This window comes from Panulirus ornatus, chromosome 3 (assembly GCF_036320965.1).
Source record: "Panulirus ornatus isolate Po-2019 chromosome 3, ASM3632096v1, whole genome shotgun sequence".
Taxonomy (NCBI): Eukaryota; Metazoa; Arthropoda; class Malacostraca; order Decapoda; family Palinuridae; genus Panulirus; species Panulirus ornatus.
Window position 1 is genome coordinate 12,149,606 of NC_092226.1, and position 17,785 is coordinate 12,167,390.

The 17,785-nt window shown below is 46.1% G+C and overlaps 1 protein-coding gene and 1 long non-coding RNA gene across 3 annotated transcripts in view; one reads left to right on the top strand and one right to left on the bottom strand.

Annotated features, from left to right (window-relative positions):
- Positions 1-17,785, top strand: part of LOC139760462 (uncharacterized) — a 68,451-nt gene that overhangs the window by 32,947 nt on the left and 17,719 nt on the right. Inside the window, exons 2-3 of the mRNA XM_071683728.1 lie at positions 3,129-3,634; positions 7,048-7,138. Coding sequence (XP_071539829.1) covers positions 3,621-3,634; positions 7,048-7,138 — 105 coding nt within the window. The 5' untranslated portion in view covers positions 3,129-3,620. The remainder of the gene's footprint in view (positions 1-3,128; positions 3,635-7,047; positions 7,139-17,785) is intronic.
- The window catches only part of LOC139760472 (uncharacterized), a 178,675-nt gene that overhangs the window by 12,111 nt on the left and 148,779 nt on the right, over positions 1-17,785 (bottom strand). The gene's annotated exons all lie outside the window — the stretch shown is intronic.

The following is a 17,785-nucleotide window of genomic DNA, read 5'->3' on the forward strand; positions in this document are numbered from 1 at the left end:
GTGAGCAATGCAATTCATATTCTGCATGACTGCCAGCAACACTGTTAGTCTCGTTCTCAAATTGCATGTTTTCTTCCTTCTTTTATTACGTCAAGTTTTATCAGCTGGAATGTGCAGACTCACTTCACCTAATTGTCACGTCCATAAGGTTGTTTATTCCTGGTTAATACAGGCTCTGGGGGACCCCAGCACCTGCTCGGCACGGTCATGACCTGAGTCACTGTATCTCATCCAGTCTGACGAGAGGAAGATGATGCTTGTGCTGGTGTGTGAGGCGTGGGGGTGTACATGGTGTAGATGGTGTGTGTGTGTGTGGTAGCGTAGATGGTGTGTGTGTGTGTGGGTGTGTGTGGGTGTGTGTGTGTGGAGTGGTGGTATAGATGAGGCAGTACTGTGCAAGGGGTCCCACACCCATACAAGCACGGTGGGGGCCCACTATACCATCACACACACACACACACACACACACACACACACACCCAACTCTGTCCTCCACACACTCCACAACACACCCAGGACCTCACCTCACCTCACCTCACCTCCAGCGTCTGCCTCGATGTACCGAGAGATTACACCTCTTCCAAGTTCTCTTCTCCATTGACACCCACACACACACACACACACACTCCATTCAGCCAGCACCGTGTCTCTCCATTACTGAACTCAATAGCCTTACTGTCACTCACATTACCTCTCGACCTCCTCCTTTCACACACTCACCCTAGCCCAGACGCCAGCCTCTGCAGTGCCTCACTCAACCCCGCCGCTAGGGAGTCGTCCACATCCAACCTGATCACCCTCTCCTCCACGCTCCCCTCCTCACACACCACGATCATCAGCCTGTCTGTTGTTCGCAGCCTCCCTCTATTCCCAGGTATGGCGTTTGACATTTCCCGCTCCCTTGGCATTTTGCCTTCCTCCCGCGACATTTTGCACAGTAGTTCAAAAGCTCTGTCGAGTGTGTGTGTGTGTGTGTGTGTGTGTGGTGGCAGCGTCTACCACATTCAGGCGCTATCATCCCTAACGAATAAACTCGTCAGAATGATGAGTAAATGATCTTTTCCTCCCCGAAAGCAAATTTCTTATTCTTCACTGTCACTGACGCAGTCTACTGACGGTGAATATGTGGTCGTCATGTCATTATGTTGTCCACTAGACATTAGCGATCTGTCAGCGGGCGAGTGTGTGGGTCAGGTCTTGCACACTCATCCCTCAGATCCAACCTGTATACTCCTTACAAGTTGTCAAAGTCGTTGGCTGTGTTGACGATGTTACGATCATCATAATTCCCCCGCCAGAGAGACATTCTTCATCTAAGCCTCAACATGACTTCAGTAATCCTCTTATCTTATAACTGCTGCTGGTCTCCTTCATCCTGCTGTTGCCTCATCAGTGAACCACTCACAGCAATGCGTCAGACTCCACTACCAACCTCATCCCACAACACCCGAAGTAAATCTGTGTTCCTCACGTCACTCTCAGCTTTTGGTAACCCGATCCCATTCTACTTCCTCATTGCTAATACAGAATCAAATCTTCTTTAATAGGTTTTAATGTCATTATGTTGATGCTAATTTGATAGTATAAGTTATTGACTATAAACTAGTGTTTTCAACTCGTCCAGTAGCTTCCTCAAACTCTCTCCTTCCAGTCTCGTCGTATTTCCCCGAAGGACATTATCTGTACAGGGTATTAATTATCTCTCTTAATTACCTTCCATTAACCGCAAATTGGCGGACAGACTCCCTCCTTGATACACCGAGGTTAGTGGACGTCTTTAAGCCCCGTCTGGCTGCCTAGAGATTGATACGTTTGGGACCTCTGTCTGCTATAAGGTTCTACGAAGAGGTGTTATCAAATAGGCAGAGGCAGCAACGCGTAGCGCACTACCGCAGAAATATCTGAGGGTTAAGACTAACGGGGTCGCGTGAGTTACGCGTTGGCAAGTGTGAAGTGAGCGGTGGAAAGAGTGTGTGTTTGTGGACCGAATGCAGCCAACCTCACATGTGGAAGGGGAACAAATAAAAGAAAACCAAACAACAACGTAGGAATCTAGGCCAAGGAGAGGACCTTGACAGCCACAGAAGTTTCTAGGTCACAGCGCTGCCCGGACACGAAACCCTCCTGATCCCCAGGCGAGGGTCAGTGTCGGTAATATTACCTCCCCACAACCCACCCTTGGTCGGTGGCTTACTACCTTCGAGAGAGAGAGAGAGAGAGAGAGAGAGAGAGAGAGAGAGAGAGAGAGAGAGAGAGAGAGAGTCCAGCAGCCACCACCACCAGACACAGAGTCACCAGGAAAGCGAGAGAGAGAGAGAGAGAGAGAGAGAGAGAGAGAGAGTCCAGCTGCCACCACCACCACCACCGCTGCTGCTGACGACACACCACCATCATCATGATCAGCATCACTGGACGTGACGCAAGCACACTCTCCCGTGACTGCTCTCTGTCGTCACAATTCTACCTAGGGTTGGGAGAAGAGCTCTCTCTCTCTCTCTCTCTCTCTCTCTCTCTCTCTCTCTCTCTCTCCTGGTGACTCTGTGTGTGGGTGGTGGTGTGTGATGGTAGACGTCGGTTGGTGAGGGGCGTAAGAGACAAAAAAGAAAATAGAAATATATGATCAACGACAGATTGACACTAACCAAGAAATAATGTTGTGTTCATATGACTGCCCGTTGTACACCAGTCTCGGCTCGTGGTAATGTCTGGCCTTGCTCTCTTATACATTATGGATGGTGTATAATTATCATAATTATGATTATCATCTTTATCATTATTATTACTATTATTATTATTATTATTATTATTATCATTATTATTATTATTATTATTATTATCATTATCATTATTATTATTATTATCATCATTATCATTATTATTATTATTATTATTATTATTATTATTATCATTATTATAATCATTATTATTATTATTATTATCATTCTTATCATTATCATTATCTTCATCATTATCAACATTAAAGATGTTCCAGGCTGAGTATTTGAACTGATAATCGCTTCATATTATACTTAATTCTGTATTAGATACGTCATCTTTGCACAGGTCTGATACTTGATGCTTCTCACAAAGTACAAGTTCATTTATCTATTCTTCTCTCTCTTTCGCAGTGATAGATGTCCTGTAGAGAGACGTGATCCCGTGTGGACTTTGTCGAATCAAAATACAACAGGAAACAGTGTTCTGGTGTGTGAGCCAGCACCAGCAGACGACAGTTGTTTTGGTCGTCACATAACAGTCTGGTGAAGCCAGAGCCAAGTGCCAGCAGGTGGGTGCTGGCTGGCTACCTACCTAGCTACCTTGACCCACATCTAGACGATCTGCGGGAGACCTGTATACATACTGTGATGATCCTCGAGGTAGTACGTGACCTACGCCAGGAGAACCGAAGTACAACGTAGCTTCGCCTGACTTCAGAACGAGTTGGGAGAGTTCTAACGTTAACTCTTAAGAGCGAGAGAGTGCGCATTACCTGGCTTTCCCTGAGGGAGGAAGAGCAAGTCTCCTGCTGTAGGCGTCGTCGAGGGAAAGATGCAGTAGGTGGCTCAGTGCCTCCTGCAGACGCCCGGCTCTTCGTCATGCTGACGTCCCACTGAGCCAACATGGGCTTCAGAAGGTGAGGCCCTTATCCACCTAGGGTGGATGTTGGTAGTGCCTATTCTTGTTCACTTACGGTGTGTGTGTATCAGTGTATGTGAGGGAGTGAGTGGGTAGGTAGGTCGTCCATCTTCGAGGTGAATTCATAATGCTGTAGAGATTCTAGCTCGAGTTTTGTTGACTGTTCGTCTATCAAAGTATTCACTGGTCTCTGAGCTTACAGTGTTCCCCAGGTACAGGGGAGGGATTACATCATTCCCCAGGTGTGGGGGGAGCTTACATCATTCCCCAGATGCAGGGGAGCTTACATCAGTCCCCAGGTGCAGGGGGGAGCTTAAAGATGCTGGGGTGAGCTTACAGTATTCGCCAGTCGCTGGAGGGGGAAGGCCGAGTGAGTGGGTTGAGAGGAAGCATCTCTCGCGTGGGTGAAGGTTCTCTCCTCAAGGGAATGACAAGAGGATGTAGTCCATGATGGTGCAGGTCGCTCAGAAGGGAGGGAGGTCGGCGGGTCTGTGATCACAGAGGAGGTGTTGCTTGTGTCAGCTGCCACAGCCTGGGTGAGACGAGAGGCTGAGGAAGGAGAGGTCAGAGAGGAGGAGGAGGTGAGAGAGATGAGATTGTAAACTAAGTTGCATAATGGAGTAGGAGGCCATGAGTGACCCCTGCTGTGAGACTGAGGAACGTTCCACGTCTGTGACTCAGACGGTGTGAGTATGGGTCATGCCCCTCCGTCTGGTCCCACACCACCACGGGGGCGTCGCGTCTCCTCTCCCTCACACGGCGGGAGGCCGAGGACCCCACACACATGACGTCTGCTGAAGGATCTATTATATCGGCACGACACAGAGCGACCCAGACGTCAGACGATCCGATGGAAAAGGGAATTGGTATCCTACGCTCCGTCACGGGTGTAATCTGTGTGATCAGAGGATTGGGAGAAGCAAGAGCGAGCGGTTATCCACACCACAGGATCAGATGGCGCAGACACAGACGATGGATGGCTCACAGCTACGCTGGGAGATGTGTGTGTGTGTGTGTGTGTGTGTGTGTGTGTGTGTGTGTACATGCCTCCTGGTTTTCCTACAGTGATCCTGTAGTAAGGACTGAACCAGTGACTGTGGTACAGTGATACTGTAGTAAGTACTGAACCAGTGACTGTGGTACAGTGATCTTGTAGCATTATTGAACCAGTGACTGCGTTACAGTGATCCTGTAACATGTACTGAACCAGTGACTGCGGTACAGTAATCCTGTATTGAACCAGTGACTGCGTTACAGTGATCCTTTATTGAACCAGTGACTGCGTTACAGTGATCCTGTATTGAACCAGTGACTGCGTTACAGTGATCCTGTAACATGTACTGAACCAGTGACTGCGGTACAGTAATCCTGTATTGAACCAGTGACTGCGTTACAGTGATCCTTTATTGAACCAGTGACTGCGTTACAGTGATCCTGTATTGAACCAGTGACTGCGTTACAGTGATCCTGTAACATGTACTGAACCAGTGACTGCGTTACAGTGATCCTGTAACATGTACTGAGCCAGTGACTGCGTTACAGTGATCCTGTAACATGTACTGAACCAGTGACTGCGGTACAGTAATCCTGTAACTTGCACTGAATCACTGTCAGTTGTTGTAAATCATAACGTCGTCTGTCAACCTATGGAAATTGTGATGAATACAGCAAATGACCGAACACTGTAGACGATATGGCCGGAAACATCTTACGTTAGTCACCAGAAAAGACCATTATATTATATTATATCATATTATATTATATTATATTATATTATATTATATCACATTATATTATATTATATTATATTATATTATATTATATTATAATATATTATTATATTATATCATATTACATTATATTATATTATATTATATTAATGTTATATATTATATTATATTATCAGGCACTTGATAACATTCTCCCATAAGAAATACTCTTGCTGTAAAATCGGGTTCTTCGAGCCACATGACAGGCAATGGCAGGGGGCGGAGTAAGCGGTCAGGGACCCAGGTTCGTGCCCTGCGCTACAGGGTGTCGCACACCGCCACAGTGAATGTTTATATCAAGGTTTGAAGGTGTAGGAAACGCGTGAGATTTAGATAAACACATAAACAGAAACTACATATTTTGCACTGTCGAATATAAGCAGGTTATTGCTTCCCTATTCCGAGATGTTCCACAAGTGCGAATCAAATGAGGGAAATATGTTCAGTGCGAGAAAAAGAGGGAGTACCAGAGTTTGGACAAGAGTGTTGGTGAGATGCAATTTGTAGAGTGGAGGCGTCGGCACGAGATTGGGCACAGTTGGAGGTTGAAGAAAGATGATCATTCACGTAGAGAAAGTAAAGATAGCAGACGACAGCAGCACAGCACCCTGAGGTACACCAGCGTTAATATGGTATGAGGAACTACCTCACTGGAACGACCAGAAACAAAACAAAGAGGAGCAGAAAAGCCAAAGATTTTAGAGACGTTGAAAACGACCACGAGAGCAGAGTTACCAGAAAACCCTGTGAGAGGAGAGCAAGAGGTTGGGTGAGGGTTGGAGGGTCACTTGGGTGGGGGAAAAATGAGAATGATCAGCGGACCCTCCCACTTCCAAAGCCGTGTTAGTGACCTTAAAGAAGAGGATGGGATTCCAAGACTTTAAGAAAGTTGGAGTTAAGGAGAGTTTCCCCAAGACTCTGGAGACGGCAGGAGTGTGAGCATCGGGAACATAGTTAGAAGGGTTTATGGACGGTCGCCATTATGAAGAAGAGGATCGACCTATCAATAAGGTATCCACGTTAATGGTTGCTGTAGGATGAGGATCCAGTTGTCTGAGTGTTCTTGATGTGTTTGCTAACTACCATGCCTTGTTTGTAAGGCTGTGTTGTTTGTCCGCTCATGTTTTAGAGAGAGAGACAGAGAGAGAGAGAGAGAGAGAGAGAGAGAGAGAGACTTGTCTTGTGTCCTTGTATGACAGTTTACTTTTCAAGTTTTATTTACTTGTAGACTGTGTTTGTTAAGAGTGATGTTGTTTATTTTTAGACTGTGTTTGTTGAGGGCGTTCTTGTTTACTTGTGATTTTGAGGATGAGTTTCGTTAAATGCAGACTGGGTTTGTAGAAAATTTTGTTTACTTATAGACAGTGCTTGTAGGGCATGATGTTGTTTACTTGTAAATAATGTTTTATAGGGTGGTTATTTACAAACTGTATCGGTAAAGTGTCATGTTGTTTACATGTAGACTGTATTTGTAAAAGGTCATGTTGTTTACATGTAGACTGTATTTGTAAAGGGTCATATTGTTTACTTGCAGACTGTATTTGCTAAGACCGATGCTGTTTACTTGCACACTGTATTTGTTTAGTCTAATGTTGTTTACCTGTAGACTGTATCTGTTAATCCTGACGTTGTCTACCTGCAGACTGGCGCCGGTGGTTCGTGTGTCCGGGGGTGGAGGATGGTTGAGGCTGGACGCTCGTCACGCAGCCCTGGCGGCTGCTCTCTACACCATCGTCAGTGTAAACAAACTCTTAGTAAACAACCCATCCCGGGGGTAAACAAATATACTACACCATCCGGGGGGGGGGGGGTAGGGTAAACATACTACACCATCCCAGGGGGGTAAACAGACATTTTACACCATCCTGTAGTAAACAAACATACTACACCATCCCAGGGGTAAACAAACATACGACACCATCCCGGGAGGTAAACAAACATACTACACCATCCCGGGGTAAACAAACATACTACACCATCCTGGGTGCAAACAAACACTACACCACCCTGTGCGCAAAACAAACACATACTACAATCTGTGTAAACCAACTCATTCTTAACCATTTCAAGTGTAAACAAGCACATACTACGCCTTCCCAAGTGTAGACAAACGTAACATACTCCACCATCCTGACGATAAACAAACTCATACTACATAATCCAGAGCAAACAACACTTCTTGTACCATTCTTGGTGTAAAGAACCATTTAACACCACCATGAGTGTAAATATATATATACTACACCAATGTCACTGTAAACAAGCACTTAATGTAAAGTTCTCGGTGTAAACAAACATACTGAAATAACCTGATGGTAAACAAACCTATACCACACCATCCTGTGTAAACAAATTTTTCTACATTACCGTGAGTGTAAACAAACATATATTGTACCATCGTTACTGTAAACAAACAATTTTGAGGGCAAACAAATACACGCTATAACATCCTAAGCGCAAACAAAAACTAACTATAGCAAAGCGTGTAAACAAACACATATTGCACCATCATGTGTAAACAAACGTCTAATATATATATATATATATATATATATATATATATATATATATATATATATATATATATATATATATATATATATATCTCGAATTATTATCAGGTCAATCTCCTGAACAAATCAAAATACAATTTATTCATTCACAGAAATTTAACCTGGACTGCCACGCTCTTGGCAACACAAATATTTACTTTTTACAGTAATGAATAATATACACAACGGTTATGCAATTTATGTATTAGGCGAAATCGTTTTCCTCCGGAGCGATTACAGTGTTAGGCACGTTGGTGTATGTGAAGCTGTGTTTACCCCTCGCGTGTACCTTCGTGGACAGCATGAGCACTGTGCAGGGTGGTGTATGTGAACCATAAATTGCCTACGATGCTTGCATACCCTCCTGGTGGTCAGTAACGATGGTTTACGTGATGGTGTATGTGAACTATTCATCGCCTACGATGTTTGCGTACCCTCCTGGTGGTCAGTAACGATGGTTTACGTGATGGTGTATGTGAACTATTCATCGCCTACGATGTTTGCGTACCCTCCTGGTGGTCAGTAACGATGGTTTACGTGATGGTGTATGTGAACCAGTAATGTTTGCGAGGCTTATGTACCTTCGTGGATGAGAATGAATGTTTGTTTCCTTCCTGGTGGGGGACTCTGGGGCGCATCTAACTCTGTGTTTGGCTCGTCACGTCAGCAAACCGAGGCGTCCGCGACAGCTGACCTCTTGCACTAAAGCTATGCTTAATGGAAAGTTCAGGTAAGCTTTGGTTACCTGACGCTGTGGAATAACGAATTTTTTACGATATACTAGCAAACATCTGTGCTGTCAACAAAACAGAAAATGTCATTATATAATATTTATGATGTAGGGAGAGCAATGCAAGATAATGAACAAACATTCAATCAGTGGATATATATATATATATATATATATATATATATATATATATATATATATATATATATATATATATATATATATATATATACATATATATATATATATATATATATATATATATGCTTTTGGCAGTGTGAATGTCCATGCAGGTGAGGCTTAGTTTATGGTGGAGTGGATGAATTGCTAGTAAATGATACTAAGGTATTCTTTATGTTGTCCTAATCTGGTACTGTTGATATTCTGAGGGCGTTTCGTTTGTGTGTTTGTTGCCATTGTGTTGATGTTGCCATATGAGGAGTGAACGTCTTGTGTGTGTATTGCCCGGGAGTTTTGTGAAGTAGGAGTGACTGGCCACTGAAGGTGGCTGGAGGTGGCTGGTTCGATTCGTGTCTGTCCGGGTTTAAAAGGGTGACTGAAGACGTCTATGGACACTCAAGACATTCTGTTCTGGATAAGCTACTGTCATAATTGTGTGATGAAATATTACATGACTGATGTTGCTTACGTAGAGCCAGTGTGCTGTGATGTCACGGTAAGGTCGTCAGCAAAAAGGATAGGGCTTACACACTGGCGTCTGCAGGAAGTGATGGAAGGTCATGTACGAAGAGAACGGAGAGGGTTGGCGAAAGGACTGCTCCTTGGGGAACTCCACTGTTGAGCTCGAGCCTTGTGGAGGTGAAGGCTTTGTAAACAAGTGACTTAGCGGCCAGCTATGAACTTGGGTAACTCATCTTGAACACTGTTGTGGGAACGGTGTCAAACATCTGTTGGGTGAGTGTGTGTGTCGAGGAACCAGTGCTGATTGCTTTGTTGACACCAGTTGCCGCTAATACTGTGCGAAAGAGGGGTGAGGTTGAGGGCATCCAGGCTGTGTTGTTGTGTGAGGTCTGTGGGTAGAATGATCGGGTCTAGAGCCACACTGTGCTGGTGAGAGTGGGATATTTTGTTTGATTTCGTTATGGATCAGTTTTTCGAACCGTTTGGAGAGGGGAGATAGAAGTGATATATATGGCAGTGAGAGGAGAAAGGGAGTTGAAAAGGTTTTTAGAATTGGTATTATGTTGGTAAAGTTTCCAAGTGTTAGTGATTTTGTGGTGTAACCTGGAGTCGTTCAAGAAATCATATGTAAGTGCTCGTATTGCAACAGAGCCAAAGCGTTTTATGTTGAAATCTGATATGTTATCAGGGCCATCGTGTTGCAAGGAGCTCTCTGTACTAATTGTATTGCACGTGTCAGTGGGAGTGAAGGCTGTGTTGAGCTGTTGTACCTGGTTGGAATCATTTTTCTGTATGTTTTAACATGACTTTCCACTTTATAGTGGTGAGGTTGGTGTGTGTGTGTGTGTGTGTGTGTGTGTGTGTGTAGGGGTGGGGGGGCTGGATTAGTGTGGGAGATGTGGTCTCTCTTTAACGTTGTGCCAGAGCTGGTTGCCCTGGGGTGGGGAGTGGAGAGCTTTGTGATTCAGAGGTAAGGAAGGGAGGGAGGGAGGCAGTATGTGGGCTCAGAGTTCAGAAGGGAGGGAGGCAGTATGTTGGCTCAGAGTTCAGAAGGAAGGGAGGCAGTATGTGGGCTCAGAGTTCAGAAGGGAGGGAGGCAGTATGTGGGCTCAGAGTTCAGAAGGGAGGGAGGCAGTATGTGGGCTCAGAGTTCAGAAGGAAGGGAGGCAGTATGTGGGCTCAGAGTTCAGAAGGAAGGGAGGCAGTATGTGGGCTCAGAGTTCAGAATGTAGGGAGGCAGTATGTGGGCTCAGAGTTCAGAAGGGAGGGAGGCAGTATGTGGGCTCAGAGTTCAGAAGGGAGGGAGGCAGTATGTGGGCTCAGAGTTCAGAAGGAAGGGAGGCAGTATGTGGGCTCAGAGTTCAGAAGGAAGGGAGGCAGTATGTGGGCTCAGAGTTCAGAATGTAGGGAGGCAGTATGTGGGCTCAGAGTTCAGAAGGAAGGGAGGCAGTATGTGGGCTCAGAGTTCAGAAGGAAGGGAGGCAGTATGTGGGCTCAGAGTTCAGGAGGGAGGCAGTATGTGGGCTCAGAGTTCAGAATGTAGGGAGGCATCAGAGTTCAGAAGGGAGGGAGGCAGTATGTGGGCTCAGAGTTCAGAAGGGAGGGAGGCAGTATGTGGGCTCAGAGTTCAGAAGGGAGGGAGGCAGTATGTGGGCTCAGAGTTCAGAAGGGAGGGAGGCAATATGTGGGCTCAGAGTTCAGAAGGGAGGGAGGCAGTATGTGGGCTCAGAGTTCAGAAGGGAGGGAGGCAGTATGTGGGCTCAGAGTTCAGAAGGGAGGGAGGCAGTATGTGGGCTCAGAGTTCAGTTTTGTTGGTGTTGTTGTTGTTGTTGTTGTAGTTTGTTTAGATATTGGATATGTTCTGTTATTCTTCCTGTAGATGAACGAAGGCGCTTTGCTAAGAATGTGTTTGTTTAAAGGTTTTTTCTGTGATGCGAGTCTAAGTCATGAGGAGAAGTTTGAGTTAACTTTCTTTTTATATGTCGTTTGTAACATGTACTTCTCGTAGGCCTGGTTGACGTAGTGGGGGTCGGTATGATGATGTAGGTGATGATGGGCAATGACTCATGATGAGTTTGGATACCCCGTCGTGTGGATGATGACCACACAGTGTCCTTGATTTCTGTGTTATTTTTCTTTTTTTTTTTTTATTATATCATCCTCATCGCTCACACTGCAGTGTGATCTCCCACGGCTGCTTGTCAACATGCTGGGGGAGACAAGTGTGTGGAGGAGGAGGAGGGGTGAATGTTGGACGGTGGAGGAAGGGAGTGGAGTGTGTAGGGTGACCAGGTACGACCGTGGTCGTGGGGTGTGTAGGGTGACCAGGTACGGGAGTGGTCGTGGGGTGGGTAGGGTGACCAGGTACGGGAGTGGTCGTGGCCACAGAGCAGGACCAGCAGGACCAGCTGTCGTTCTTCCCTCTGCTGAACATGACCCACACAGTGCCAGATATTGGCGGCTGGTGCTGGCTGGCCCGGACCACCGACACGACGTACCTTAACCTCACGACCACGACGACAATACGACCACCCATGACCACGGTACGACCACCCTTGACCACGACGACGATACGACCACCCTTGACCACGACGACGGCACGACCACCCATGACCACGACGACGGTACGACCATCCTTGACCACGACGACGGTACGACCACGACGACGATACGACCACCCTTGACCACGACGACGATACGACCACCTTGGACCACGACGACGGTACGACCACCCTTGACCACGACGACGATACGACCACGACGACGGCACGACCACCCATGACCATGGCGACGATACGACCATCCTTGACCACGACGACGGTACGACCAACCTTGACCACGACGACGATACGACCACCTTTGACCAAGACGACGGTACGACCATCCTTGACCACGACGACGGTACGACCACGACGACGATACGACCACCCTTGACCACGACGACGGTACGACCACCTTGGACCACGACGACGGTACGACCACCTTGGACCACGACGACGGTACGACCACCTGTGACCACGACGACGGTACGACCACCCTTGACCACGACGACGGTACGACCACCTTGGACCACCTTACCGATACGACCCTTTGGATACACTAGCCTAATCTTTGACCTGACTTTTCTGAGTCAGGTCATATGCTCCACCATCACACCCATGGATCGTACAATCTGCCCCTCGCTGTACGACCCACACCCTTGGGGTCGTACCGTCGAGGTGGTTACCCTGTGCCCTTCGCTGTACGACCTGCTGGCTGGCTGGCTGGGTGGCTAGCGAGGCTCCGCCGCTCCCCCTGCCACACTGGCGGTGGCTGCCAGAGATTCATGTGGAACTAATACAATTAATAAGGGATTTTCTCTTTACTTTTCTGTTAAAAAAACATTAATGACGGTAATATAATATCTGCTCCTTGATGAAACATGTGATGTGACGGTGTAAACATGCATCATGTACCCCTTATATTGACCTGATATCAAGGACAAGTCTACTACTGTATCTCTCCTTATACTGACCTGATCTTCAGACAAACCCTTGTGGCTATCCTTATACTGCCCTGATCCTCAGACAGACCCTTGTGGTTATCCTTATACTGCCCTGTAGCTATCCTTATACTGCCCTGATCCTCAGACAGACCCTTGTGGCTATCCTTATACTGACCTGATCCTCAGACAGACCCTTGTGGCTATCCTTATACTGCCCTGATCCTCAGACAGACCCTTGTGGCTATCCTTATACTGACCTGATCCTCAGACAGACCCTTGTGGTTATCCTTATACTGCCCTGATCCTCAGACAGACCCTTGTGGCTATCCTTATACTGACCTGATCCTCAGACAGACCCTTGTGGCTATCCTTATACTGCCCTGATCCTCAGACAGACCCTTGTGGCTATCCTTATACTGCCCTGATCCTCAGACAGACCCTTGTGGCTATCCTTATACTGACCTGATCCTCAGACAGACCCTTGTGGTTATCCTTATACTGACCTGATCTTGAGAAAAGAGCTCCTGTATTTAACCTTATACTGACCTCATCTTCCGAATAGACCTCCTTTATCTCCCCTTATACCGACCTGATCCTCACTTGTCACCTCACACCGCAAAGTGACAACCAAATTACTCACAACTTGTAACACCTTCCGTGTTCCACACCCCGCCCTGTGGTGAAGGTAAGAATTAATTGTGTTTCTTAGTCACAAAAACCACAACTCATGACCAGTGTTGTCATGGCTGGACTGTGTCATGTCATGGCTGGACTGTTGTGTCATGTCATGGCTGGATTGTGTCATGTCATGGCTGGACTGTTGTGTCATGTCATGGCTGGATTGTGTCATGTCATGGCTGGACTGTTGTGTCATGTCATGGCTGGATTGTGTCATGTCATGGCTGGACTGTGTCATGTCATGCCTGGACTATCATGTCATGGCTGGACTGTTGTGTCATGTCATGCCTGGACTGTTGTGTCATGTCATGCCTGGACTGTTGTGTCATGTCATGCCTGGACTGTTGTGTCATGTCATGCCTGGACTGTGTCATGTCATGCCTGGACTGTCATGTCATGCCTGGACTGTCATGTCATGCCTGGACTGTGTCATGTCATGCCTGGACTGTTGTGTCATGTCATGCCACGGTGTCAATTGAAGTAGTTTCTTCATATATATATATATATAGTCCCATAAAACGGGAATAAACAGAATAAATAGAAAATGGAATAAAGATAAATCAATTGTATTGAACAACTATGTTAAAAGAAAATGCTTGAGGGGATTACATTAAGACGATTAAAAAACAAATACGGAAAAAATAATCTTACTCTAGATAGTAAAATGTGAAGGATTTGAAATTAAAAAAAAGAGTACTACTTTTTGAAAAAGAAAAAAAATATAACGAAATTTTAAAGTTAGTGCTCCCTGTTCCAATCCCGTTTTCTTTTTTCTTTTTCTCTTTAAGACCTTGTAGATGGTGTGGGTTACGACGGGCAGTAACCCCGAGATACGGAGCTCCTTAAGGAACTAGTGTGAGAGGAACAGTTGACACCAGTCACAAATTTCTACACAAATGCCTCATTACAGACTCCTTGAACTTATCTCGCGCCCTCTCGGGCCGAGCGGGTGAACGAAACCGCTCGTGTGAACTGAACGTAAAGAGAGAGAGAGAGAGAGAGAGAGAGAGAGAGAGAGAGAGAGAGAGAGAGAGAGAGAGAGAGAGAGAGAAAATTGGACTAACGCTTTTGAAAGATTCAGAGCAACATGGGTCTATATCAACCTGGGGGGGGGAGGGGTAACTACTGTGCGTGTTATTGTGGTCGATTTTATCATTATTATTATTTTAACTTGTCTATTTATTTATTTATTTATCTATTTCTGCTTAATTACATGGTTTGAGAGAGTTCATTATTATAAACGATCGAAGATTCGTGTTTTATCTTACAAAATTCGTGATTAATATGCGTGTGTGTGTGTGTGTGTGTGTGTGTGTGTGTATGTGTGTGTGTGTGTGTGTGTGTGTGTGTGTGTGTGTGTGTGTGTGTGTGTGTGTTTTACCGCACTCCGGCTTGGGAGGTGGGGGGTTTTTGGGAGGTGAGGAACTTGAGAGGTTGTCTGCAGGTTGGAGGTGGAGGTGGTGGAGGTGGAGGAGGTGGAGCAGTGTGATGGTCAAGTTGTGATAATAATAAAAAGGAAAGATTACCGAGGTTCAAACCCTTGATGGCCAGCCAGCCCTTGGTCTGCCAGACGACCCCTGGGCTCCCAGACGACCACCTGGGCTCCCAGACGACCCCTGGGCTCCCAAACGACCCCTGGTCTCCCAGACGACAACCTTTTGTCTTCCTAGACGACGACCCTTGGTCTCCCAGACGACCCCTGGTCTCCCAGACGACGACCCTTGACGGCCAGACGACCCCTGGGCTCCCAGACGACCACCTGGGCTCCCAGACGACCCCTGGGCTCCCAAACGACCCCTGGTCTCCCAGACGACAACCTTTGGTCTTCCTAGACGACGACCCTTGGTCTCCCAGACGACGACCCTTGGTCTTCCAGACGACCCCTGGTCTCCCAGACGACAACCTTTGGTCTTCCTAGACGACGACCCTTGGTCTCCCAGACGACCACCTGGTCTCCCAGACGAACCTTGATCTCCCAGACGACCCCCTGGTCTCCCAGTCGACCCCCTGGTCTCCCAGACGACCCCTGGTCTCCCAGACGACGACCCTTGGTCTCCCAGACGACCCCTGGTCTCCCAGAAGACGACCCTTGGTCTCCCAGACGACGACCCTTGGTCTCCCAGTCGACCCCTGGTCTCCCAAACGACGACCCTTGGTCTGCCAGACGACCATCTGGTCTGCCAGACGACCCCATGATCTCCCAGACGACCCCTGATCTCCCAGACGACCCCATGGTCTGCCAGACGACCCTTGATCTCCCAGACGACCCCAATCCTCCGTTCCCTCGTTCCTTCCAGCTGGTCTCCAGCAGTAGAGAACATCTGACCAAGGGAACATACTGTGGAAAGTAACGATTAAAAGGATGAACGAAAAGCATTTAACGTATTGGAAAAAGGACATACAGGTAGAAAATGGAGAGCCTAGTGCCATCCCGAGGACCGTTTTCTATACTTTCTTGTCTCTTGAATACAAGCAGTCCGACCGCTTCGTCGTGTGGAACCATCTGTGTCAACTGTCGTTAATAATCAATGGTTCAGACATGTTTGCATTTTGTATTGCTATTTCATAAGCTGTTCTGATCTACCTTACAGGCAAAACATATATTATTCACAAGTATCCACAAAGAACATATCTTTTTAGGGTGTGGATTTATATAAGTCACACTGACGGTTGCAAGGAAATAGAAATAGACGTAGAAACGAACTAACTCGCCACTAACTAGCGTAACTAGCTATTTAAGTTGGGTTAAGTTAGGTTAGGTCCAGCCCGCACCCCCTACGTCTCTCTCTCTCTCTCTCTCTCTCTCTCTCTCTCTCTCTCTCTCTCTCTCTCTCTCTCTCTCGTTGCTTCTATTCTATGCACGTTTATCATTTAGCAATAATTATAATAATGATATTAATGATAATAATAATGATAATGAACATAGTAGTAGTAGTAATAATAATAATAATAATAATAATAATAATAATAATAATAATAATAATAATAATAATTTTTTTTTTTTTTTTTTGCCGCTGTCTCCCGCGTTTGCGAGGTAGCGCAAGGAAACAGACGAAAGAAATGGCCCAACTCACCCCCATACACATGTATATACATACGTCCACACATGCAAATATACATACCTACACAGCTTTCCATGGTTTACCCCAGACGCTTCACATGCCCTGATTCAATCCACTGACAGCACGTCAACCCCGGTATACCACATCGCTCCAGTTCACTCTATTCCTTGCTCTCCTTTCACCCTCCTGCATGTTCAGGCCCCGATCACACAAAATCTTTTTCACTCCATCTTTCCACCTCCAATTTGGTCTCCCTCTTCTCCTCGTTCCCTCCACCTCCGACACATATATCCTCTTGGTCACTCTTTCCTCACTCATTCTCTCCATGTGCCCAAACCATTTCAAAACACCCTCTTCTGCTCTCTCAACCACGCTCTTTTTATTTCCACACATCTCTCTTACCCTTACGTTACTTACTCGATCAAACCACCTCACACCACACATTGTCCTCAAACATCTCATTTCCAGCACATCCATCCTCCTGCGCACCACTCTATCCATAGCCCACGCCTCGCAACCATACAACATTGTTGGAACCACTATTCCTTCAAACATACCCATTTTTGCTTTCCGAGATAATGTTCTCGACTTCCACACATTCTTCAAGGCTCCCAGAATTTTCGCCCCCTCCCCCATCCTATGATCCACTTCCGCTTCCATCGTTCCATCCGCTGCCAGATCCACTCCCAGATATCCAAAACACTTTACTTCCTCCAGTTTTTCTCCATTCAAACTCACCTCCCAATTGACTTGACCCTCAACCCTACTGTACCTAATAACCTAATAATAATAATAATAATAATAATAATAATAATAATAGTAATAATAATAATAATAATAATAATAATGATAATAATACTGATAATAATAATGATAATAATAATAATGTTTGCTTTACAATACGATGTAGTTGATAGTTAACTTTAGTGCAGTCCACCTAGCCTTCCATTTTCTATTTCGGAGGTATTTTCCAATAGCTTTTGCAATATCCCATTTTCCGTGACTGAGCTCGTCATACAGCGACATCTGCTCACGTAACATGCGAAAAATGATTTACAGTCGGGACGCAATAACCTGTTACTGCCAGCTACCGTCACACGCGCCAGTGTTACAAATGACTCATATGCGAGCCAGGTTTTTTGAGGGGGAGGGTCCCGCGTCGACGTGGCAACACTGTGTGTGTGTGTGTGTGTGTGTGTGCATAAACTCTTAGGAGTAAAGACAGGGTATAT